The following is a 26,641-nucleotide window of genomic DNA, read 5'->3' on the forward strand; positions in this document are numbered from 1 at the left end:
ATCTGAACACCGATTTTTTAGTCGAAATTCATGTCCAAATCTTACCCCAAGATTCGTATATAGACATGGGTCAAAAATTACCACCCCCAAATCTCGGCCAAATCTCATCCGATTTTCACGAAGTTTGGCTTTTTCTTTATGGTTTTCCCTTTAGATTAAGCTGGCATTTAAATCTCGACACCGATTTTTTAGTCGAAATTCATGTCCAAATCTTACCCCAAGATTCGTATATAGACATGGGTCAAAAATTACCACCCCCATAACTCGGTCAAATCTCATCCGAATTTCACGAAGTTTGGCGTTTTCTTCATGGTTTTCCCTCTAGATTAATCTGGCATTCAAATCTGAACAGCGATTTTTTAGTCGAAATTCATGTCCAAATCTTACCCCAAGATTCGTATATAGACATGGGTCAAAAATTACCACCCCCATAACTCGGTCAAATCTCATCCGATTTTCACGAAGTTTGGCTTTTTCTTTATGGTTTTCCCTTTAGATTAAGCTGGCATTCAAATCTCGACAGCGATTTTTTGGTCGAAATTCATGTCCAAATCTTACCCCAAGATTCGTATATAGACATGGGTCAAAAATTACCACCCCCATAACTCGGTCAAATCTCATCCGATTTTCACGAAGTTTGGCTTTTTCTTCATGGTTTTCCCTTTAGATTAAGCTGGCATTCAAATATGAACAGCGATTTTTTAGTCGAAATTCATGTCCAAATCTTACCCCAAGATTCGTATATAGACATGGGTCAAAAATTACCACCCCCATATCTCGGCCAAATCTCATCCGATTTTCACGAAGTTTGGCTTTTTCTTCATGGTTTTCCCTTTAGATTAAGCTGGCATTCAAATCTCGACAGCGATTTTTTGGTCGAAATTCATGTCCAAATCTTATCCCAAGATTCGTATATAGACATGGGTCAAAAATTACCACCCCCATAACTCGGTCAAATCTCATCCGATTTTCATGAAGTCTGGCTTTTTCTTCGTGGTTTTCTCTCTAGATTAATCTGGCATTCAAATATGAACAGCGATTTTTTAGTCGAAATTCATGTCCAAATCTTACCCCAAGATTCGTATATAGACATGGGTCAAAAATTACCACCCCCATAACTCGGCCAAATCTCATCCGAATTTCACGAAGTTTGGCGTTTTCTTCATGGTTTTCCCTCTAGATTAATCTGGCATTCAAATATGAACAGCGATTTTTTAGTCGAAATTCATGTCCAAATCTTACCCCAAGATTCGTATATAGACATGGGTCAAAAATTACCACCCCCATATCTGGGCCAAATCTCATCCGATTTTCACGAAGTTTGGCTTTTTCTTTATGGTTTTCCCTTTAGATTAAGCTGGCATTCAAATCTCGACACCGATTTTTTAGTCGAAATTCATGTGCAAATCTTACCCCAAGATTCGTATATAGACATGGGTCAAAAATTACCACCCCCATATCTCGGCCAAATCTCATCCGATTTTCACGAAGTTTGGCTTTTTCTTCATGGTTTTCCCTTTAGATTAAGCTGGCATTCAAATCTCGACAGCGATTTTTTGGTCGAAATTCATGTCCAAATCTTATCCCAAGATTCGTATATAGACATGGGTCAAAAATTACCACCCCCATAACTCGGTCAAATCTCATCCGATTTTCATGAAGTCTGGCTTCTTCTTCATGGTTTTCTCTCTAGATTAATCTGGCATTCAAATATGAACAGCGATTTTTTAGTCGAAATTCATGTCCAAATCTTACCCCAAGATTCATATATAGACATGGGTCAAAAATTACCACCCCCATAACTCGGTCAAATCTCATCCGAATTTCACGAAGTTTGGCGTTTTCTTCATGGTTTTCCCTCTAGATTAATCTGGCATTCAAATATGAACAGCGATTTTTTAGTCGAAATTCATGTCCAAATCTCACCCCAAGATTCGTATATAGACATGGGTAAAAAATTACCACCCCCATAACTCGGTCAAATCTCATCCGAATTTCACGAAGTTTGGCGTTTTCTTCATGGTTTTCCCTCTAGATTAATCTGGCATTCAAATATGAACAGCGATTTTTAGTCGAGATTCATGTCCAAATCTTACCCCAAGATTCGTATATAGACATGGGTCAAAAATTACCACCCCCATAACTCGGTCAAATCTCATCCGATTTTCACGAAGTTTGGCTTTTTCTTCATGGTTTTCCCTCTAGATTAATCTGGCATTCAAATCTGAACACCGATTTTTTAGTCGAAATTCATGTCCAAATCTTACCCCAAGATTCGTATATAGACATGCGTCAAAAATTACCACCCCCAAATCTCGGCCAAATCTCATCCGATTTTCACGAAGTTTGGCTTTTTCTTTATGGTTTTCCCTTTAGATTAAGCTGGCATTCAAATCTCGACACCGATTTTTTAGTCGAAATTCATGTCCAAATCTTACCCCAAGATTCGTATATAGACATGGGTCAAAAATTACCACCCCCATAACTCGGTCAAATCTCATCCGATTTTCACGAAGTTTGGCTTTTTGTTCATGGTTTTCCCTCTAGATTAATCTGGCATTCAAATCTGAACACCGATTTTTTAGTCGAGATTCATGTCCAAATCTTACCCCAAGATTCGTATATAGACATGGGTCAAAAATTACCACCCCCATAACTCGGTCAAATCTCATCCGATTTTCACGAAGTTTGGCTTTTTCTTCATGGTTTTCCCTCTAGATTAATCTGGCATTCAAATCTGAACACCGATTTTTTAGTCGAGATTCATGTCCAAATCTTACCCCAAGATTCGTATATAGACATGGGTCAAAAATTACCACCCCCATAACTCGGTCAAATCTCATCCGATTTTCACGAAGTTTGGCTTTTTCTTTATGGTTTTCCCTTTAGATTAAGCTGGCATTCAAATCTCGACAGCGATTTTTTGGTCGAAATTCATGTCCAAATCTTACCCCAAGATTCGTATATAGACATGGGTCAAAAATTACCACCCCCATAACTCGGTCAAATCTCATCCGAATTTCACGAAGTTTGGCGTTTTCTTCATGGTTTTCCCTCTAGATTAATCTGGCATTCAAATATGAACAGCGATTTTTTAGTCGAAATTCATGTCCAAATCTTACCCCAAGATTCGTATATAGACATGGGTCAAAAATTACCACCCCCATAACTCGGTCAAATCTCATCCGATTTTCATGAAGTCTGGCTTTTTCTTAATGGTTTTCTCTCTAGATTAATCTGGCATTCAAATATGAACAGCGATTTTTTAGTCGAAATTCATGTCCAAATCTTACCCCAAGATTCGTATATAGACATGGGTCAAAAATTACCACCCCCATAACTCGGTAAAAACTCATCCGAAATTCACGAAGTTTGGCGTTTTCTTCATGGTTTTCCCTCTAGATTAATCTGGCATTCAAATATGAACAGCGATTTTTTAGTCGAAATTCATGTCCAAATCTTACCCCAAGATTCGTATATAGACATGGGTCAAAAATTACCACCCCCATAACTCGGTAAAAACTCATCCGAAATTCACGAAGTTTGGCGTTTTCTTCATGGTTTTCCCTCTAGATTAATCTGGCATTCAAATATGAACAGCGATTTTTTAGTCGAAATTCATGTCCAAATCTTACCCCAAGATTCGTATATAGACATGGGTCAAAAATTACCACCCCCATATCTCGGCCAAATCTCATCCGATTTTCACGAAATTTGGCGTTTTCTTCATGGTTTTCCCTCTAGATTAATCTGGCATTCAAATATGAACAGCGATTTTTTAGTCGAAATTCATGTCCAAATCTTACCCCAAGATTCGTATATAGACATGGGTCAAAAATTACCACCCCCATATCTCGGCCAAATCTCATCCGATTTTCACGAAGTTTGGCTTTTTCTTTATGGTTTTCCCTTTAGATTAAGCTGGCATTCAAATCTCGACACCGATTTTTTAGTCGAAATTCATGTCCAAATCTTACCCCAAGATTCGTATATAGACATGGGTCAAAAATTACCACCCCCATAACTCGGTCAAATCTCATCCGATTTTCACGAAGTTTGGCTTTTTCTTCATGGTTTTCCCTCTAGATTAATCTGGCATTCAAATCTGAACACCGATTTTTTAGTCGAAATTCATGTCCAAATCTTACCCCAAGAATCGTATATAGACATGGGTCAAAAATTACCACCCCCATAACTCGGTCAAATCTCATCCGATTTTCATGAAGTCTGGCTTTTTCTTCATGGTTTTCTCTCTAGATTAATCTGGCATTCAAATATGAACAGCGATGTTTTAGTCGAAATTCATGTCCAAATCTTACCCCAAGATTCGTATATAGACATGGGTCAAAAATTACCACCCCCATAACTCGGTCAAATCTCATCCGAATTTCACGAAGTTTGGCGTTTTCTTCATGGTTTTCCCTCTAGATTAATCTGGCATTCAAATATGAACAGCGATTTTTTGGTCGAAATTCATGTCCAAATCTTACCCCAAGATTCGTATATAGACATGGGTCAAAAATTACCACCCCCATAACTCGGTCAAATCTCATCCGAATTTCACGAAGTTTGGCGTTTTCTTCATGGTTTTCCCTCTAGATTAATCTGGCATTCAAATATGAACAGCGATTGTTTAGTCGAAATTCATGTCCAAATCTTACCCCAAGATTCGTATATAGACATGGGTAAAAAATTACCACCCCCATAACTCGGTCAAATCTCATCCGATTTTCACGAAGTTTGGCTTTTTCTTATTTATTATCATCCGATTTTCACGAAGTTTGGCTTTTTCTTCATGGTTTTCCCTTTAGATTAAGCTGGCATTCAAATCTCGACAGCGATTTTTTGGTCGAAATTCATGTCCAAATCTTATCCCAAGATTCGTATATAGACATGGGTCAAAAATTACCACCCCCATAACTCGGTCAAATCTCATCCGATTTACACGAAGTTTGGCTTTTGCTTCATGACTTTCCCTCTAGATTAATCTGGCATTCAAATCTAAACAGCTTTTTTTTAGTCGAAATTCATGTCCAAATCTTACCCCAAGATTCGTACCTAGACATGGGTAAAAAATTACCACCCCCATAACTCGGTCAAATCTCATCCGAATTTCACGAAGTTTGGCGTTTTCTTCATGGTTTTCCCTCTAGATTGATCTGGCATTTAAATATGAACAGCGATTTTTAGTCGAAATTCATGTCCAAATCTTACCCCAAGATTCGTACCTAGACATGGGTAAAAAATTACCACCCCCATAACTCGGTCAAATCTCATCCGAATTTCACGAAGTTTGGCGTTTTCTTCATGGTTTTCCCTCTAGATTAATCTGGCATTCAAATCTGAACACCGATTTTTTAGTCGAAATTCATGTCCAAATCTTATCCCAAGATTCGTGTATGTATAAGTAGACATGGGTCAAAATACCACCCCCATAACTCGGTCAAATCTCATCCGATTTTCACGAAGTTTGGCTTTTTCTTCATGGTTTTCCCTCTAGATTAATCTGGCATTTAAATATGAACAGCGATTTTTAGTCGAAATTCATGTCCAAATCTTACCCCAAGATTCGTACCTAGACATGGGTCAAAAATTACCACCCCCATAACTCGGTCAAATCTCATCCGAATTTCACGAAGTTTGGCGTTTTCTTCATGGTTTTCCCTCTAGATTAATCTGGCATTTAAATATGAACAGCGATTTTTAGTCGAAATTCATGTCCAAATCTTACCCCAAGATTCGTACCTAGACATGGGTAAAAAATTACCACCCCCATAACTCGGTCAAATCTCATCCGATTTACACGAAGTTTGGCTTTTTCTTCATGACTTTTCCTCTAGATTAATCTGGCATTCAAATCTGAACAGCGATTTTTTAGTCGAAATTCATGTCCAAATCTTACCCCAAGATTCGTACCTAGACATGGGTAAAAAATTACCACCCCCATAACTCGGTCAAATCTCATCCGAATTTCACGAAGTTTGGCGTTTTCTTCATGGTTTTCCCTCTGGATTAATCTGGCATTTAAATATGAACAGCGATTTTTAGTCGAAATTCATGTCCAAATCTTACCCCAAGATTCGTACCTAGACATGGGTAAAAAATTACCACCCCCATAACTCGGTCAAATCTCATCCGATTTTCACGAAGTTTGGCTTTTTCTTCATGGTTTTCCCTCTAGATTAATCTGGCATTCAAATCTGAACACCGATTTTTAGTCGAAATTCATGTCCAAATCTTACCCCAAGATTCGTACCTAGACATGGGTAAAAAATTACCACCCCCATAACTCGGTCAAATCTCATCCGAATTTCACGAAGTTTGGCGTTTTCTTCATGGTTTTCCCTCTAGATTAATCTGGCATTTAAATATGAACAGCGATTTTTAGTCGAAATTCATGTCCAAATCTTACCCCAAGATTCGTACCTAGACATGGGTAAAAAATTACCACCCCCATAACTCGGTCAAATCTCATCCGAATTTCACGAAGTTTGGCGTTTTCTTCATGGTTTTCCCTCTAGATTAATCTGGCATTTAAATATGAACAGCGATTTTTAGTCGAAATTCATGTCCAAATCTTACCCCAAGATTCGTACCTAGACATGGGTAAAAAATTACCACCCCCATAACTCGGTCAAATCTCATCCGATTTTCACGAAGTTTGGCTTTTTCTTCATGGTTTTCCCTCTAGATTAATCTGGCATTCAAATATGAACAGCGATTTTTAAGTCGAAATTCATGTCCAAATCTTACCCCAAGAATCGTATATAGACATGGGTCAAAAATTACCACCCCCATATCTCGTCCAAATCTCATCCGATTTTCACGAAGTTTGGCTTTTTCTTTATGGTTTTCCTTTAGATTAAGCTGGCATTCAAATCTCGACACCGATTTTTTAGTCGAAATTCATGTCCAAATCTTACCCCAAGATTCGTATGGGTCATGGGTCAAAATTTACCACCCCCATAACTCGTCAAATCTCGTCCGATTTTCACGAAGTTTGGCTTTTTCTTCATGGTTTTCCCTCAAGATTAATCTGGCATTCAAATCTGAACACCGATTTTTTAGTCGAAATTCATGTCTAAATCTTACCTCAAGATTCGTATATAGACATGGGTAAAAATTTACCACCCCCATATCTCGGTCAAATCTCATCCGATTTTCACGAAGTTTGGATTTTTATACCCTGAACTTATTAAAAATGGGTATAAGGGTATATTGTATTTGTGCGAAAGCCAAATGTATGTAACAGGCAGAAGGAAGCAACTCCGACCCCATAAAGTATATATATTCTTGATCAGCATAAATAGCTGAGTCGATCTAGTCATGTCCGTCTGTCTGTCCGTCCGCCCGTATGTATGAAAGCGAGGATCTCAGAACCTATAAGAGCTAGAGACTTAAAATTTTGATGTAGATGCTCCTAGCTTCCGTGCAGATCGAGTCGATCGATAACTTACTCCGTTTCCAAGCAATCGATAAAAATCGGTATCGATATCCTGTTTTTTGGGCAATTTGGGTAAATAATAAGAACTAGAGTCACCAAACTTGACATATCGTTTTTTTTGATGTTGGAAGAAGAGGGTTCAGGGTATCCCCTGGTCGGGAGCTCCCTACTAGAATCTCTTACTTGTCATTTTTCTACTGGTTGGAAATAACTGGACGATTGGTGGCTTTATTTTAATACATCGAATATGAATACTAATATAATGCTCGACTCGAGATACCCTGTACCCAATGCTAGTGTAGCCTAGAATATATACTATATGCATACATTTATATATATAGACGTATATATAACAGCATAAAAAAATAAAGAATATATATGTGTATGTATGTTGTTGGTATGTTGTATTTAGTATGTATTTAAATATTAGCTATGTAACTATCTTAAACAATTGCGTATATACATATGTGTATGGATTCAGTTATTGTAAATACACATTTACAAACACTCACATATATAACATAAGCTACGTACAGAGTTATTAACTATATGCCATTATCATGCATACATAAGTAAATCAGCATTTACGTAGAAAGTTACTGCATAAATCCGGTTGTGCCACGATTAATTTTAATTGGTTAACATTTTTCGTGCCGTCCTTGTTTTAATTGGCGATCCTCTTCCTTGATGACCACCTCAAAGATGTGCAACGGGCGAAGCGTGGCCCAACATAATGCTCGCATGCCTCAAAGGGAAGGCCTGTGACGATGATGCCGAGAAGGGTGCCGGAGAGTACTGTGGTTCGACGTTGGCCTACGCCTATTTCGTATCGTTTATATTCTTTTGTTCGTTTCTAATGTTAAATCTGTTCGTGGCCGTCATCATGGATAATTTCGATTATCTCACGAGGGACTCAAGTATACTGGGTGCTCATCACTTAGACGAATTTGTGCGCATATGGGCGGAATATGATCCAAATGCGACGTAATTATCACTTTAATATATACATTAATGTTCATATACTTAATTGTTTCTATTTATTAATTTTTCTAAATTATATCAGAACACTTCGTTACTTTATTTACCACATACACACATACGTATTCCTATATCCAAATCGTATTCTCTTCGAAAATATTAAATGATTATTATTTGATCGTATTTGTTTCATATAAATTCCGGTCAAAATAACAACTTAAGAGACTTTGCATATGCAAAATCTTGAGTGCACACTTTAAAATATTCACATTTTCCCCTTAAATTTAGTGGTATGATTAAAAAATATTATTATAAAAATGTTTTGGGCATATTTTTATACTCTGTTCGCATTGTAAATAGTATACTATATTATATTTTGTGCTATCCGTCCGTATCTCCCATTGAACTCAATTTTTAGACGATGTATACTCTTATATACTCGCCAACCAGAAAACAAACTGCAAACAGAAATATCCGACCCTATTAAGTTTATAAATACTTGATTGGGATGTCGAGCTGAATCGATCAAGTGATGCCGTCTATCCGTCCGTCAGTGTGAATCGATCTCAGAAACTACAAAAGTATAAGAAATGAAATTTGAAATATATATTCTTCTATATCATACGCAAAAAGGAGCTTAACTTTTTTTTCCTGGTATCATCTTATTTTACTTGGTTTTATTATAAAACTAAAATCATTAGAGCTAGATAAATTAAACTTTATATATAGCTTCCTCCGTTACCCCCAAATAAGCTTCAGTAATTACACACATGCGGGTGGTAAATTGAAAGGGATGGGACTAACAGCGCCAAGGCTATTCAAGAATACATTTTCCATAGTTTATGGCGAAGGAAAAGGGAAGGTTATCCGCATTATTAAGTGTACAGGAAACGGCGTTACTTATGTATAGAAGGAACCTAAAATATCTAACCGGCATATTGACAGTATATAGGGAAACTCGAATGATTGTATTAATAACTCATAGTCGTGAAATCCCTGCGATCACTTACCTGCAACATCACTTTTTGTCTTTAATGGCATTGTGAACAGAGTACTGCCCAGTCGGTAGCATCATACTGGAAAGTTACTGATTTGTATTTGTACCAAAAATGGGTTTCACCCTTTTTGTGTTCTTGTGGAAATCACACTATCGTTTAATTGATATAGGAACATTATTGCTTTTCGCTTTCAAACAGTTTTTTATATTTTGTTCTGTCCTGTATGATTGTTTTAGTAGAATACCATATTTACTATTCTTCTATGCCTCACAAGATATTTTATATTTATAAAGAGCCAATTAAAAGCCTATCAACGTATAAATATGCTAATAAATAAACTAAAAAAAATGGTTAAATATTTTAAAAGGTCTCAAAAAATTCGGATGTTTTTGTCTGTTTTTGCATTCTCAAATGCATTAAATCTTTAAAAGATGGCCCATATGATCTTGTGATTGGTGTATTTAGCTTCGGTGATATCGAATATAAAATTTTGGTTTGCCCCCTGATAATATTAATGTCCCATCATGGAAACTGATATGTTTTTTCCTGATTCTGCTGTTGGATGTCCAAAATAGTGGTAGAATACATTATACCGAAATGTATGATATGCTGAAAAACATGGATCCTCCTTTGGGATTTGGTAACAAATGTCCAAACCGACTTGCCTACAAGAAACTTATACGTATGAATATGCCATTGGACGATGAATTAAGAGTCCAATTCACCACAACGTTGTTTGCTCTGATTCGGGAGAATCTTAGCATTAAAATGCGAGCACGTAAGTTCAAATTAGTTTGTCAACAAAAAATATTGATGCATTGTTCTCTGTTTTTTTGTTTTTGTTTTTTGTGTAACCTCATCTAGCGGAGGAAATGGATCAGGCGGACATAGAGCTCAGGGAAACCATCACGAACATTTGGCCATTGCAGGCCAAGAAAATGTTAAATCTGTTGGTTCCTCCCATTGATCAATTGAACAAAGGAAAACTGTCAGTTGGTAAAATCTATGCAGGTTTTCTCATATTGGAATCCTGGAGAAATACAAGATTCGGACAGATTGATTCAGGCATGCCGGTAAGTTTCCAAAAATCCTACGTTAGCAAGAATGTGTCGTAAAACTCGTACTTCAGCTATTTGGCATGTTAATAAGGGCAATAGCCAATTATGATAATCCCTATTCAGAAAAAATGGTTCGAAATGGTAGCCTTATACTTTCAATGCCATATCAATACCAACTTTGGACATACTTTGGCTCCGAGGGGTTATAAGTCAGTCTATTTCACTCCTTTTGATATACATACTTATATTTTAAGGAAAGTGTGAATTCAAAATGGAGCCTAGATATAAAAAGCTATTAAGTGCAAAAATTGAAAATTACGAGCGTAGGAATTACTTTTCCTCTTCATACAAATATATTTTTTTTTGATATTTATTTCTGTCAATTACATCACTCTATTTGGGGATGGACACTTTCATTAATGACTTCGTTCTGTCTGTTTAACTTTTAATAATAAAATATATGTACACACAGCTGTATATGTGTATAGATTGTGTAACCAGTTTAAATAAAATACATATGTATTTTAAGCCACACCCCGACACATTAAGCCAACTCAATCGACATTGCATATCTGATAAGAAATCGATTTATTATGGCATGGATAGGATTTCCTACAAATATTTCAGAAACTAAAATATATTCTGTAATCCGTACATTTATTAATTACTAACAAGATATTGTTAGTTAAACCCATAAGAAAATAACCAATTAAATTTTTTACTGGATAGAACAAGATAATACTCAGCACAGGTCAACAATTTATATATACATAATCATAGCCAAAATATTTGGAAAAAATTTAAGACTACGAGAATTATTTGAGAGGAAATATAGTTAGAAAAGAAAAACAAACAGAAAATTGGATTTCAACCCAAGGTTAAAAACGTTCATATAAGTCTGGGGTTGTGTCTATTCTACTCAGTTATCTATCATTTCCGGCAGCGCAGATTAACAATAAAGAGTATAATATCATTTATCTACAATTAAAAGTTCTTATGCAGCAACTACTACTTGACGATAAATTATCAACAACGATGCGATATAAGCGAAATCTGCTAGTTATAGATGACTCTTCTATGCAAAATATATCGTTTTCTATAATTACTTATTCGAATTTGTTGCTCATTATTTTATAAATATATTTACAATATTTAATAGTTAGCAGATAGCATTCCAATATATAGAAGTGTTGACGATAGTTCAAAACTATCAGAAATAGTTGCTGCATGAAATTCGATCATCGTGCCGCCTCTGGCTTATGGGCAACTTTAATTGCGTATATTTCGTAAAATACGAAATAAAGCTAAGCTCCGCCACCGAAAAAATTCTGGTATAAAAAGACTAAGAGGGATTGACACCAGCCCCCACTCATCAGGATGTGTGTAGACACAACAAACTTAAACGCGGACCGTGGGTCGGTTGCGCCAAATACATTTGAAGCCGTTTTGGAGATCATGCGAGAAGCTGTCAATAGTACCAATAAAAGCAATAAGAAGAATAAGCATAGAAGCAATTTCATAAACAAATTTTAAAGCGGAATACAATTTCTTAGTTTTTGTAGTCTAAAGTTTAAATAAAAAATATACAATTTAATGTCAGACAGAATTTAGGCGATTCTACCTGAACGTAGCTTGAATAATTTGAACCGAATAAATGGTGCTAAAAAAGTTGCTTAGATAATTTGTGACAAAATTATAATATCCTCTGCAGACGCAAAAATTTTCTTTAGATCCAATCTAGGCCAATAAATCGATGTTATCAGTAAAAATAGGCGCATATTGATTAAATATTTTATTAAATGAAAATATGTGATTAATAAATATTATGATTTTTCTTCTCATATGTTTAACAATGAATTCTCGAAAATAACTTAAAACAATAATAATATGTACTACAACAAAAATGATAATTTTCATTAAAAAATAAAAACGCAGAATTGGAAGGAGGTATATAATTAATTTATATGCAACCTCACACTTTACACATTTGTAAATGTATATGTTGGTCACATATGTATCTATCTAAAAAACAATCACATTGCATACTTTTTGCTTTATTTTACCTATATATAAACAACTAATTAAAATTTGAAAGTACCAGAAATTCAACTTTTTCCATCATATCGAAGCAAGTTTGATTTTATAGAAAGTATTCAAATTGTATTTTTATAGCGCAAGAGAGACAACTTTTAAAAAGTAAAAGATTTTCTAAAATATCAGTTTCCGAACTTTTGTGGATTATATGAACAAGACTTTATATTCATTGTATTTCAAATATAGTATAATTTCATAAATTTTCGTCATCAACTCTGGCCAGCTTTTTCAGGGTAGTCGACTTCTGAAGTTGAATGAGAGTAAAAGAACTCAAGTAGTATGCCTTCAACGCACTGCTTCCAGTCATAAAAGCCCCAAAACCTTAGCATTGTTAATAATATAATAAGTGTTAATTTTAATTTAAAATGTACATCCTGAATTTTTCATTAGAAGCCTGTGTTTTTAAAATTTTCAAATTCCTTCCTTGTCAAGTCAACGGAGCGGGATTTTTAATGTAATGTCTTAGGTATGTGGTCTCTTAACGATATATTCATAGAGTGAAATAGGTAGATATAGGTTTTCTGCATTGCCCGGGTGACTGTCCGTCTGAGCGAATTTTATCGTGCCAAAAATATTTCCATATAAGTCCATATTTCCAGGGCTACAGTATACATGTACTAATCCCGTAATCAATGAGGTTAGTTTTAAATTAATTTAAATAATCCAAATTTTAAGAAATAAAATAGTGATTGGAGGGTCTTTGATTATCGAGGTATACGATTTTTCTAATCCGACACTACTGATTACAATCAGAAAATGGGTTTTAAAATTGTATATAATAGAAAAGAAAAAAAAGTGATGGAAAAAGTCGTGTACTTTTGTGTTCTTCCAAAGTTATGTACTTTAGCTGCAGTTAAGTGCAGCCTTATTGGACAGAATATATCTAAAAAATTGTGAATTTTCGGAAACAACATGACCTATACTTTGATATAATTCATATGAAATGAGTTGAAAAATAGTAGACACATATATTGGTAGAGTTAAAGAGTTGATATTTTGATTGTCAAGTTTGACTCGTATGTTTGCTATTATTTTAGCTACAAGTAGTATTATTTGATGTCTTAATTCATAGAAAAACAAATACCCATTTAACGACATTTTCATAAGTAATACATAGTTCTTTGGCCAAAATAAGAGCTCGTCTGTTATTTGTTTGAACTGAGCAAAACGTCTTAAAGACCTTTCAAAGCTTTCCACCTAATAGAAAGTATAATTTTTAAATTACAGTCAATTCATAAGAACTACAAATTCGTTAAGACTACAAAAAGTTATTAAATGACATACATTGTTTTATTCTTGTTAATGCACAAACGATCGATAAATTAAAACTGACAAACTGATTAAAATCAAATTGTCCAAAATACATGTAATTGGATATTTGGGCAATGATAGCGGAAGAAACCCGATGATGATGATGATCGTAAATATAGCCCAACGGCAGTCGAGGAGCCGGTATATAATATATTTACACGTCTTTCGCTTGATTTTACTTTGCCATTTATAAGCTCCCTTTTCACCGTTTTGCCATTTTAAAACTTTCTGCAAGTAACTACCAATATCGGCTAGCGGCATGTGTACATACTCGCATAGGAACGTGAATATACATATAGGAATCAATATACACTAGTTTTATGCATTATGCAATATTAATCTGCATAGACACCTAAATAATTTCTAAATATCTAGTACTACAAAACACCTATGTAACAAATAATTGCAATGCTATGGTTATATTTCTGCTTTCAAAAACCACACAAATACTCTTCCCTCTCACTCGCTCACCAAGCAAGGGCTGACGAAGCTTCAATTTGAATTCGGATTTCAAGCCAATCCTCTCCTGTTAATGCAATTACGTACGAAGCCATAGCACATATACTTGTATAAAATCGTACTGTATGACAATTTCCAAATTATTTTATCACCGTTGTACATGCCGCGGGCACTAACTTGTTTTATAAAAAAAAGTATACATATAACCCAAATATGATTAAAAATTAACTTAAACCATTTATAGTTTCTAAGGACATTAAAACCTTCTGTGCATAAAACCAAAGTAAACACAAGAAAGGAATATGCGCTTTATGTTTTTAGATAGTTTTACAAATGTATTTATAAAAACAAATGTTTATATCCGACCGATTCGTTGTAATGGTCCTTCCCGGTCGACTGCTGTCTGTAAAAAAAAGAGTGCCTATGCAAAGTTTCATGACAATAGGTTTAGGACTCATAGCAACAACTATATTGATGCGGCTGGGACCAACGATGCCTACATTTATACGATACACATTTCGTTACCGAAATAAATTACCTTCTGCATGGTTAATACACAGCCATCGAGTAGGGACAATCAGTTAGCTAAATTACAACTCGCTTGACGACACTAGACTGTATACCAATTAATATTTGGGCAAATTAAATGATGCCATTAGGTCAACCAATCTAAATGCAACAAAAATCGCACTTAGTCCAATTTTAGACATTGTCCACCCTCAGCAGAAGTAAAACTATTATACTTTTTATAAACTTTAAAAGTTACAAAATTTATTTTATAGTTTATCTTTGCTGAGCCTTTTTAATAATGCACATTTTATAGAGTTTTGCAAACGAATTTCGCACCATTAAATTTGTATGCATAGAAAGGCATTGTTCTGCAATATTTATAACCCATAAAATAAATGCATTCAAATATTAAATCAAGAATATATCTATCTAAACGTTTTATTTGCGTTATATATGCAGTTATTATTGCTTATACTTAGTAACATAAATGCCGGAAAAGGGTACGGCAATAACAATAAATATAAAACAAATCACATAACGAATTAACAAAACGAAGTATAAAGAAAAATAATTAGAATCAATAACTGTTCCAAAACAATAGCAAATGTCCTATATTTAACATTTTTAGTTGATTCACAAGTTGTGCCGTTGAGTTTCATATATCATTTTTATGATGATAGGCATGCACCAAAATGTATGTCATAAGTTAGGTACAAATTCAAATATTTGCATATCTAATCTAACCATAGACCTTAACTTATCAAAACGTTGGCATGCAACAAATAATCTAAGCTGAACGTGTCATGAAGATGCAACCTTACAATTAGCAGCCTTACAGTTTGTTTCTTTTGTGTTATATATTGCTATCTAGACACCCACACCATGCTAAATCCAATAAATTTCCAAAACGACAAAACTTAAGTAAACAAAAACCAATTCTGTCCACCTTTTCTATAAATTAGCACACATAATTCTCATAATAATATATACTTTATAGATTTTCTTCAAAACCTAGTGAGTTGTCAAAATGTTTGCGCATGTTTTTACCATAACGATCGAAACAATTACAAAAAAAAAAACTAAGCTCTTTTAAGCTGCTATTGAATACATAATGCGAATGCATTTATACATACACATTTACAGACACATTTTTAAATTACAAATTACAAATTGCATTGAGCTTTAAACATCTCTAAACGGTATACTCCTACATACGTATCAATGAAATCTCCAGAAACCCGCTATTTGCCCATTATTATAATATTAATATATTTATCTAATACGTAAACATATATATTTATAGAATATTTAAAAACAACAACAAAAACATAATATATATAAATATATATACATATATATTAATTAATATTTTTATGTTATGTGCTTTTATTTTGATACCCACTTATTACATTTTCAATTATTCTATAACAATTCTTACATTCCATTTTAATGCTTGAACATAATCAAAATCAAAACAAAAAAAAAAAAAAAACAAACAAAACCCAATGCGTTGCAATGTAAACATGAATCTTTATACTCACCACTCACTCAACTTATCTACAATGAAACAATTGAACTTGCCACAACGTTTGAAATCTACATGCAAACAACCAACAACAACAAAAATCACATACAACCGTAATAAAACAATTAAATAAATATTAAAAAAATAAACAAAACAATAATAATTCATTGAAAACAATTATAACATACAATCTGTATTCATTAAATAAATACATCAATAACATTATGAAATGGTATAAACGAATCTGATCTGGCACCGATCTGGCATTAAAACTGCAACCGCCCACTGCAAACAAATAAAAATAGAAACAATCATTCTTTAACTGCCTGCTCGATATGGCAGCCCTTGACAAAGGAGGATCGCGACAGGGCTCCATAAGTTTTGAGCCGAATGGGGAAGGAGGCGCCAACTCACAAACACATTTATTAGCAAGCACTTATCACGCAAATGGTGATGTCGAACACAACAGTTTGGCAACACTTGCACGTCGGAGTACGATCAGAAAGCGATCTGTTAGGTAATTTAAAAAACACCACCTTAACTTTTACTTGTAACGAGCAAAGTATTGCCAACGCCATTAACATAACCAAATCATCATCATAATCATGTTCATCATTGCCAACACTATCGTTTTTCATACATCATTCACATTGATGCGCATTATGCCAGACTGAAATGTAACTACTTTTTGTACGTTTACGACCAGCTTCTTAGTAACGCCATGCCCACTCGTAATGTCCATTAGAAGCTTTATTATTACTACAGTATTTTCAAAGATTCCACCATATACATCAGTCTTATTGCTCTATATGCCATTTGGTCTTCATTCCTTAAAAGCCTTTCGTTTAAATTTTGAACAATCAAACTATTTCTATATAAAATTATACCGTATGACACCCCTACCTTAAAAGAAGTAATTGCAACAAGTGTTATTTCAAGTCATTCTGTTGTCAGTCCAGTTTACAAAGTCAGTCCAACTCGAAAGTGCTCGGGTACGATAAATTTTGATAAAGGTTTGATGCACCTTACGTACTTACAGCTTTTCAGCAGTGATTTTGCGTCTTTCTTATAGAACTTGTTATCGAATAACTCAGGTGTTTGTTATAGAGATCCTAAGAGCTGTGTACAAAACACCTTTTTTAAATGAAGTACAATAGCATTCATGAATTTCTGGTTGAATAACAATTTATTGAAACCACTCTTTTCAGAGCCTAGGCAACGGGGTTATCTTAGCTTAAACCAATATGAGGACTATTTCCCTATACAAGTTGCCTATTTTTATTTGTGTTTGTTCTACACCTACTGTTTGTTCTGACTGACTGATTCCTGATCAATACACAGCCCAAAGGCGGCTTACAATTTCCGGTAAATCCATCTCTCCTTGGTGAAAATGGGGGTCAAGTTTAATGGGTGAAGTTTCTGGCTTAAATAAATTTCCAAAAATCAATATCAATATATAAAATACGGATCAAACAATGTATGAGTTAGGCTTTAAGTTTTGTCCGATACATACATATGTCTACTAGATGGTATTTTCAGTCCTTAGCAGGTTTCAAGTTTTTCGCTTTAAGTTTTAGACAAATTATCCACCCATTTTCCGAACGTGGACAAAACCAAAAAGTTGGAATCAGCGGTTTTCGTTATTATAGTCCAGTGGTGCTGGGCTTGATGTCGAAAAATAAGCTTTCGTTCTTTAATCTTTGGTCTGCATTTTTGTTGGCTTTTGGAAAATTTTGACACACGTCATTAATGCTTTACCAGAAGACAACAAAAATCTTTTTTTCCGACTATTTTCCACAATTGCAAGTGAAATTCCTTTGACTAATTTTAATAAATTTTTCAAAAGGCGTAAATTGCATTTCAAATGAATTTTCTTTAACCCCTTTGCAAATGCTCTTACACCCTAACTTCATTTATTAAATTTGTGACCTGTATTTTCCACCCACAATGGTGTGAAACACTATTATATAACTATTCAATATTTACTATTCCCTATTCCGTCAATTTTCCAAAGTTGCGGGTCGTATTTCCAAACTCACTGATTTTGTGAATAGTTGGAAACTGATCACAAATAAATTTAAAAAAATCCTTGGAAATTAATTTGAGCTCGAAGCGTCACCCCTCAAATCTCTGACCGCCATTTCTACCAAGAAATATTGGAATTTGCGAAGAGCGTGAAGCACTTCTCAAATCAATTTTAAAAAAGATCTTTGCAGTAGAGTAATAGACCGAGAGGATTAAAATAATAAATAGTTTCATATAAATGTTTTTCGGGATTCTTCTACACCTTTCCGTGAAATTTCTTAAATCGCAATCTTTGCCAGCACCTTCATTACATATATATATATATATATATATATATATTATGTTACATTCGGTACCAACCAATTTCAATAACTTAATCTGTGTGGATTATACGAGAACTCGCCTGTAAATTTGATTACCTTTGAGAAATGCTCAATTTTCAGCGAGTGATTGAAAACAGGACGGATTATCAAACATTTGATACGAACTCGTACTGCGCGGACTCAAGAAGAATCAAAGATCAATTACAAATCTCTAATTCTTATAGGTTCAGAGATCGATGCGCTAATACATACGGACAGGCAGACGGACACGTCTAGATTCTTTTCATTATTGACGCTGACCAAGAATATATATAACCCGGGTGTGTATTCAATGGCCTCTTGCAGTCGGACACAAGTTTCGGGCTTGTTCTGTATGAGGATAGAGACCTAAATGTTATTTAAAGCAATCTGCGTATATCGACACTTTTGTGTTTCTGACTTCCCGTTCATGTTGCGTAGACCTCAGCATGGAATACGTTTGCAAAGTCTGCCACATAGCTAAACGATTTGATTTTTAAACTCTCCGAGTGCAGTCCGGCCGCCAATTGCCAAGCAATCTTAGAAACGATGGTGTAAAAGGAAACTTCACGAGCGTCGACTACCAGATTCCTCTCCCATAATTCCCTAGAGGGAATGTTTGTGGTATATTTTCTTTCAAAGCACAGTTCACTGGTCTTTTACTTAACAGATGAGCATTATATGAAGGTCGATTTGCAATAAGTTTAGGAGTGTGTTGACAGCTCCTCGGATGCCTGCACAGGCGTCTAATTTTAATCCTGTAAGTTTCTACATGTTGTTAATTTTGGATGATTCTGGCTACCAGGCTCCCAGCTTATAACAAAGAATTCTCTGGTGGTGTAGAGTGCGATACATGGTTATTCTCTCCTCTAAAGTTCGCTTAAAATAATGTTTTGCGTCCAATATCATTCCCATATATTTCGCACTGTCCGATATTTAAGTAAGGTTTTCTCCAACATTAGTTAGCCATATCTTGGTACTTTTGCAATTTCAGTAAAGAACATTAAATATGTTTGGCGACCCTGGCGACCACGTTCGAATGCCGCTGCAGCTTGTCGATGTAGCAGCTGTTAAGCAAATTGATCTGATCTCCGACCTGTGTTAGGCGTACCATGGGGGGGCTGACCACCAAGGCACACTGACTTGGCTAGAAGCAAGAAGTTACTTGTTCCATTGTACTGCGGCTGTTCAGTGTAGTTTCCAGTGAAGCCTTACTTCAACAGCAGATCTAGCGATTCTTTCGATGAATTGGTTGCTGTGCCGTCTGTTCACCAAGTTGGTTCTTGTTTGTTTTTTTAGCAAGTACCTTAGAAAGTAAATTTTGGTGTATCTTTTATATTGTCCAGCGCATCACAATAATTCGTCCTTCTTCTGTTTACTGTCTTAATGCATCTTTGTATGGCCTCCAGTCTTTGGAAGATGGATCATGGATGATTTTCTTGTCTCCTTTGTGAGATGAGAGAGTTCACTGTTCCACTGTGGTGGTTACGTTTAATTTACGTTTAGCACGTTGAGCATACTTATGCTCAATTTCTTTTGAGCATGGGAGTGGACAATGAGGACAATATCGTAGTATTTTTTCCATTTTACGGATTACAGGTAGATGCCAAAAGCTTGGTCAGAAAGGGATGGTAGGTTGATGCCCTGTAGTTTCCTACCTTATGTTAACCTTGCTTACCCACGATATTCCTCCTCTTCCTAACTTTGGTATTCTGCCGAGCTGGGGACAAGAAAGGCTTGGGTGTTGCCCCTATTACATATTGGAATGTTTTTATTTGTGATGCATTCTAAATGTGTCTAACCCCTTTTAATTTTCTTCATTGCTTTCCCACAAGGTGTGGGAATTGGAATCGCAGCCCAGTATAAGAGAAGTTGGCTGTGTAAACAGAAAATTGCATTAATGTGTCTTTTTTTTATATATGATACTTGCTCTAGCCCTATCTGACGAGCTTGCATATAATACATTGAATCCTAATGACTTTAGACCTGTGACCCATTCTGATTAGCCGTACATCGTTCGTTTTCAGGTGGTATCACGTGGACCTCCCCGGCGGGGGAGGTGGTGTTTGCCACATAGCGTTTGCTTCCTAAGAGTCGACTTGGTGTGTCACAAGTCATATCTGTCTCCAAAGACTATTGGTGATTTTGCCTTGTTATGACATATTCTTTGACAATCTTTGTATGTTTATACTTAATCAGGACGACGAGGCGACCGTACGTCTGCATGAACGCATCGATCTCAGATACTATAAAAGCTGGAGATAAGAAAATCTTAATATACCTTCTTGTATATTATACCCACTGTACTTTTAATACTTTACTTACTTTTATTTAAATCCACAGTTAAACCTCGATTAGCGTCACTCTCATAAAAAATATAAGAAAATAGCTTTTTTCTTGTAAAACCTCTTTAAGTACAGATTATGCGCTTATGGGTAAAGAGCTGTGCCTTAAGCCGCACGGATAATCGAGTTTCAACTGTATTAATACATCATTTTGCGAATTACTAGATTCCGAATAAACCGATCTATATTTGTCTGTATATTCAAACAAAACAGAAAATAGCCCATGAGTGCTTTTGGAGTTTTATTTTTATTTTTATTTAAAAGACGAGCGCTTAGAAATGCTTAAATGTGATTAAGTAAGTACTAACACTTTTAGGGTACTTCGACCAGAAAAATGTATCTCCGAGTCAAAGCCCATTCTTCCAAATTTTCATGTGACATATTCAAGAATCGCATCCAGTTCAATATCATATGCATACCCATTAACACTCTTTTCATACATAGCACAGGCATACATACATAAATAATTTATGCATACATATATGAATTCGCAAAATAATATGTATAGGTCTGCAAATATCAATTTGTAAATTCACAAAACAACACAACATTTACAATTTTGTGCTTTGTACATTTACAAAAGTAAATTGTTTTTTTCTAATTTTTAAATAATTTCAGAAACAAAAAGGTGAATAAGTTTGATAAACTCCAAGCGGTAAACCAAAAAGAAATTATCAAAAATTCTAAAAATTTAAACAAGAATAAATAATTGTGTATTATATGAATATATGTGAATACTCTTTGTGTCCATAATCCGTTTCCGATATAAATGTTGTTCAAAAACCATCTACTTAAGTCGAAGTAAAACACTAGTATCTTTGAATATACGCTCACTCATCTACATATACATTTATGTATGTATGTAACAATATAAGTATATATGTACAAATAGAAATAAATGTACATCCCTGCTGTGTATTTTATGTTAAGCAATTTGCGCTTACTCAATAGTAACTTACATACATACATACATAAATGTTGCATAGCCATTTATTGATCAGTTAGAGAAGCAAATCTTCGCTTAGTACTCATAATCAGTGTTGTAATTTGATCGTTGATCTGTATGTATAAGTACTTGTACTATGTACGTAAGCATTCCTTCGGCAAATGTTGCAAGTTGATAACAGAGTTTCGCAAAGCATTGCTTTGACAGCGCAATGGAGCCAGGGGAGCTGTAAACCGACATTAAACTAACAAAATTAGCAAATTGTTGAAATTGCATCTTTTACGGCAGCTCTGAAGCCTGCGCCAACGAGCTACCTATGCGAACTCTGATCAAACTGAAGCTTAGTAAACGAACCTAAAATTTACAGCTTTAGTTTTAATATAGAAATGTGCTTAGGACATTTTAAAACCGAAGCATTGTTAATTAGCTTTGTGTCTCAAAGTAACAAGTTTTCTTCACAATATGGCAACTAGGACCATTATATACAAAAGTAGTTTCAAATTTAAAAAATGTAAAAGCTCTGGTGCTTCCCTACTGTTTATTTTCGTTACCGTGTCAATTTAGCCTGTTCTTATAAAGTTCGTCAGTGAGATGTACCGCCTCGGTATCAGAAGCCAGAACAATTTATGTAAATAGCTTAAATTCCTTATTTTTTTAAAGTCCATAGTAATATAGTCAACATGTGGTAAGTAAATCAGCTTCGACACTTGATCATGGACATTTGGACAGGTCACTTAGGTGCACATCCACCAGCACTTGCAATCAGATACAAAAAAAAATAATTGTCAATATATAAAAGTGCTCATAAATAGCTTATTAAACTACGACTAACAGGAGAATGCATGCATGTAAAAACATATATATATATATAAATATATATATATATATATATGTATACTTTTATGTATAATTAGTAGATGAAGATGTTTCTTAGCTGTAAATATAAATATTCACACGCTCATTTTTTACTTTTTTTGTACACTTGATTGCTTGCTTCTTCTGCATTGAATTACAGCCATATTTACTCATTTTAGACAAGTATAGATGAACACATATGTATATGTATTTATTAGTTTTTAGTGTAGTTACAATGTGCATAGAGTTGTAATATAGCATCATTTGTCTGTTTGTATAACATTGACTTTAAATTTGGTATCTTTTTTATTATTATATTTGATTCATTTGGCCAATATGTCACTTGATTTTACATAAATATAGGACAACATTTAACTGCAATTATGTAGATTAATCTGGGTCTTTAATGATTGGCACATCAAAAAAAGAAGGAAATAAGTAACACAAATGAGAAAATCGCATACTGATATCAAGAATCAAATTAAAAAAAAGAAAACTTCAATGAGATAGAAAAAATATAATACGTAACTAGTACATAAAATACAACCCAATACCGAAAATCTAAATTAATTTTAAAGTGTTCAAGTAAATAAACATACATGTATACTTTAAGTAGTGTATGAAATTGTTTAAATGTTACACGCCCTAAACTAGGTTATCCTGCATTTAAGAACCTTTCGATACTTCAACCTAGTGCAATTAAAACCGCATTTGGATATGTATTTTGTTGCAGTGAAGTAATAATTGTTTTTTAATTTACATATTATATATGTATATCCCCTTTAAATACCTACGCAAAAAAATATATATTTACATATATATATATCTATATATATATGTATTTATATTTCTTTTGTTGCTTTTGTTTATACGTATATATTCCCTGCGCTCCAATATGGAGCATTGGTAACATTTGTAGCTTTTATTGTAAACCAACTAAACTTAAAAAAAAAAAAGAATGAATTCATTTGAAAGCCGTCAGCTTGCGAAACACAAAAAGCTTTAATCACATTTTGATGCCTGTAGGCTATATAGAGTATTCAAATATGAACAGTTCTTAGTTAATTGTTTGACAGCTCAAGTAAACATGCTGCGGCTGATTACAAATGATATCATTCATTTTATTCTATTAAAACACTAACTTGAGTATCTAACTCTCTTGACTAGATGCTGGATCTACAAGATTCGTCGAGACATCCATCACAAGAATCGCTGACTGGTCCCGATGCTGGCCATTTACATCCTGGACATTCGTATATAAATGGCCATCGGCATTCGCCTAGCTTGAGGTAATATTTTAATACGCTTGTCTTTAAAATTTCCAATATTAATCAATCTCTACCTGATTGTGTATCAAAAATATCGGTTTTATACGAATTGGTAACAAAAAATTTAACTTTGCTTCTAATGACTAATATAACCAAAAGCCCAATGTCCATACTACCTGTTTACTTAACAATTGCATCTTGTTCCGTCACAGACACAACGGTTCTCCTTTGGCCAGATCGCCAAGTCCTAGACGACGCGGCCATCAATACATACATCATGATATCGGGTTCTCCGATACCGTATCTAATGTTGTAGAGATGGTCAAGGAGACTCGACATCCTAGGCATAGCAATAGTCATCAACGGTATCCAAGAGGTATTTATCCAAAACTATTGCTTTTGTATTTCTATGTATGTACTATAATGTATGTATTTGATGCACTTTAAAATTTATGTGACCTGGCCGCTAAAAATTTTTTATTTTTTCTTAACGCTCCATTACATTATTCTTGTTCCCACTACAGAAAAATGTCAGCCAAGCTTAGAAATGCGTTTAATAATGGCTTGAATATTTTTTGTAAAATTACAATTTATTTATTAGGCCTATATCCACTTGACGCGAAATGCGAAAAAAAAAACCACCTGTGAAATTTTAACGCAGGGCCTCTTCAAATTTGGTAGGCACCTCACGCAAAACATGGCAACGTATTGAACTTAATCAGACTGTTATTGTCTTATTACGCGCTGACGCATGAAATCACCATGCGAAACGATATTTCGTGTGAAATAGTTGAAAACGAAGAGAAAGAGAACGCACCAGAGTTAAATACAGGCTGAAAGCAACATTTTGGGACAATATATAAAGAATAGTGTCGAATGAGCCATTGTCACATTGCACATTGCCAAAAAGCATAAGATAAAACCTTAACAAACATTATTGGCCAATACAATGTGTGGATATTACAACTTATATCGGAGACAAATCGTCGTCTTACACTCATGTATCTAAGTATATTTCGTTCTTGCTCCTCTTCCACATATGTAAGTGGAGGACAAATTCGCAACATTTAGTTGCAACAATCAAATTATTGTTAAATGATGATATTAATGAAATATAATTCATTGCATAGAAAATTCATACATGTATTGATATAACGGGCAACACATAAGTACTTGAATACATTTTCATGTAGTTACCGAAAATTTATCTAAAACTAAACGCCTTCACTGTGTTTTCAAATGACAACAAAAAATACTATTTTCCAAGAAGCTGCGAAATAAGAAGCTTTCGCATGTAAAATATCGCGTCAAGTGAATAGAAAATGTCAAATATTTATGAACAAATTATGAATAAAATCAATGGCATTCTACAAACGCTAATGTTATATATAAAGTGCATACATTACAATTCGGTGCGACCGAAGTTTTATCTAACAATGTTGTAGTATCCTAGTTACATACAATACATTTATGATTATATGTCTACAGTTTATTAGCATTTAAAGATGTCTTTTATTCATTATACGTTTCAATTTAATTTTATAATTTTTATATTTTCGTATAATTATTTTCCTTTGTTATTCCAAAAAGAAAAAATGAAATTTAAATATTTAAAAAAAATGCAAATTATAGCGATTTTAACAAGAATCTTACAATACGTAAACTGTTGTGCCCCGACATCCTTAATTATTGTTGTTTTTCTTTGTTATTGTTGTTATATGTACAATATAGGTTCATGGTCAGCATCGACAAGTCCGGCCCGTTCGCCCTCGCCTTCTCGTTATGGTGGTCATTTGTCTCGCAGTAAACGCACTCAACTGCCTTATCCCACATATGGGACAACAAGTTTATGTCAAAGATCACGATCGCCGAGTCCCGCTCGACTTCAGGAGATGCGTGAACGAGACAGACTTGGTTATGGGATTGATATGGGTACATCTTTAGCACATGTTAACTAAAGCTGACAATTCAATCAATATCAAAATCAAAAACACTATAACAATCAAAATCAATATGAAAATCAAAACCAAAAACATGTTTTCTATATATGCTAGTACTTTCTTCTACACAAATTTCTTCAAACATTTCTACTTTTACAAACATCAGATATAAATATCAGACATGCTTACTCGTACACAGCTGCTAAAATGCTTAACATGTACATGTATTGTCATGCCATGAGACGTTCCATTATAAGCTTTCAATTATCAAATAGTTTTCTATTCTACTTACAAATCATAACTACACAGTTCTCAGTTTTGTTAGCGTTTCACATTGAACAATACTTATGTATGTATGTATGTACTTGTACTCGTACTCAAACATTCTTATTAGCAGCGTTCATTTCATATCTCTAGTGCCCATACACTTACCTAAATATACTATGTACAAACATTCATCCTCATCAAAACTACACGGAAAGAATTTGGCAACAAAAACTTTCACTAAACGGTTGTAAGATATTATATGCATACAGCACAACTT

At 34.4% G+C, this 26,641-nt stretch overlaps 1 protein-coding gene across 20 annotated transcripts in view; it reads left to right on the plus strand.

Annotated features, from left to right (window-relative positions):
* The window catches only part of LOC115765434 (voltage-dependent calcium channel type A subunit alpha-1), a 91,692-nt gene that overhangs the window by 58,702 nt on the left and 6,349 nt on the right, over positions 1-26,641 (plus strand). For 5 of the 20 annotated variants that reach the window (XM_030708983.1, XM_030708980.1, XM_030708982.1 and 2 more), the window contains 10 exons: positions 8,147-8,428; positions 9,996-10,198; positions 10,285-10,493; positions 12,414-12,425; positions 13,965-14,024; positions 16,683-16,894; positions 21,707-21,743; positions 24,057-24,178; positions 24,370-24,533; positions 25,889-26,089. In XM_030708983.1, the coding sequence (XP_030564843.1) occupies positions 8,147-8,428; positions 9,996-10,198; positions 10,285-10,493; positions 12,414-12,425; positions 13,965-14,024; positions 16,683-16,894; positions 21,707-21,743; positions 24,057-24,178; positions 24,370-24,533; positions 25,889-26,089 (1,502 nt within the window). The remainder of the gene's footprint in view (positions 1-8,146; positions 8,429-9,995; positions 10,199-10,284; positions 10,494-12,413; positions 12,426-13,964; positions 14,025-16,682; positions 16,895-21,706; positions 21,744-24,056; positions 24,179-24,369; positions 24,534-25,888; positions 26,090-26,641) is intronic. The other 15 variants (XM_030708997.1, XM_030708998.1, XM_030709001.1 and 12 more) reach the window with 11 other exon arrangements.

The sequence above is a fragment of the Drosophila novamexicana genome, unplaced genomic scaffold (assembly GCF_003285875.2).
Source record: "Drosophila novamexicana strain 15010-1031.04,08,12 unplaced genomic scaffold, DnovRS2.1 tig00000960-arrow-arrow-pilon, whole genome shotgun sequence".
NCBI classification, from domain to species: Eukaryota; Metazoa; Arthropoda; class Insecta; order Diptera; family Drosophilidae; genus Drosophila; species Drosophila novamexicana.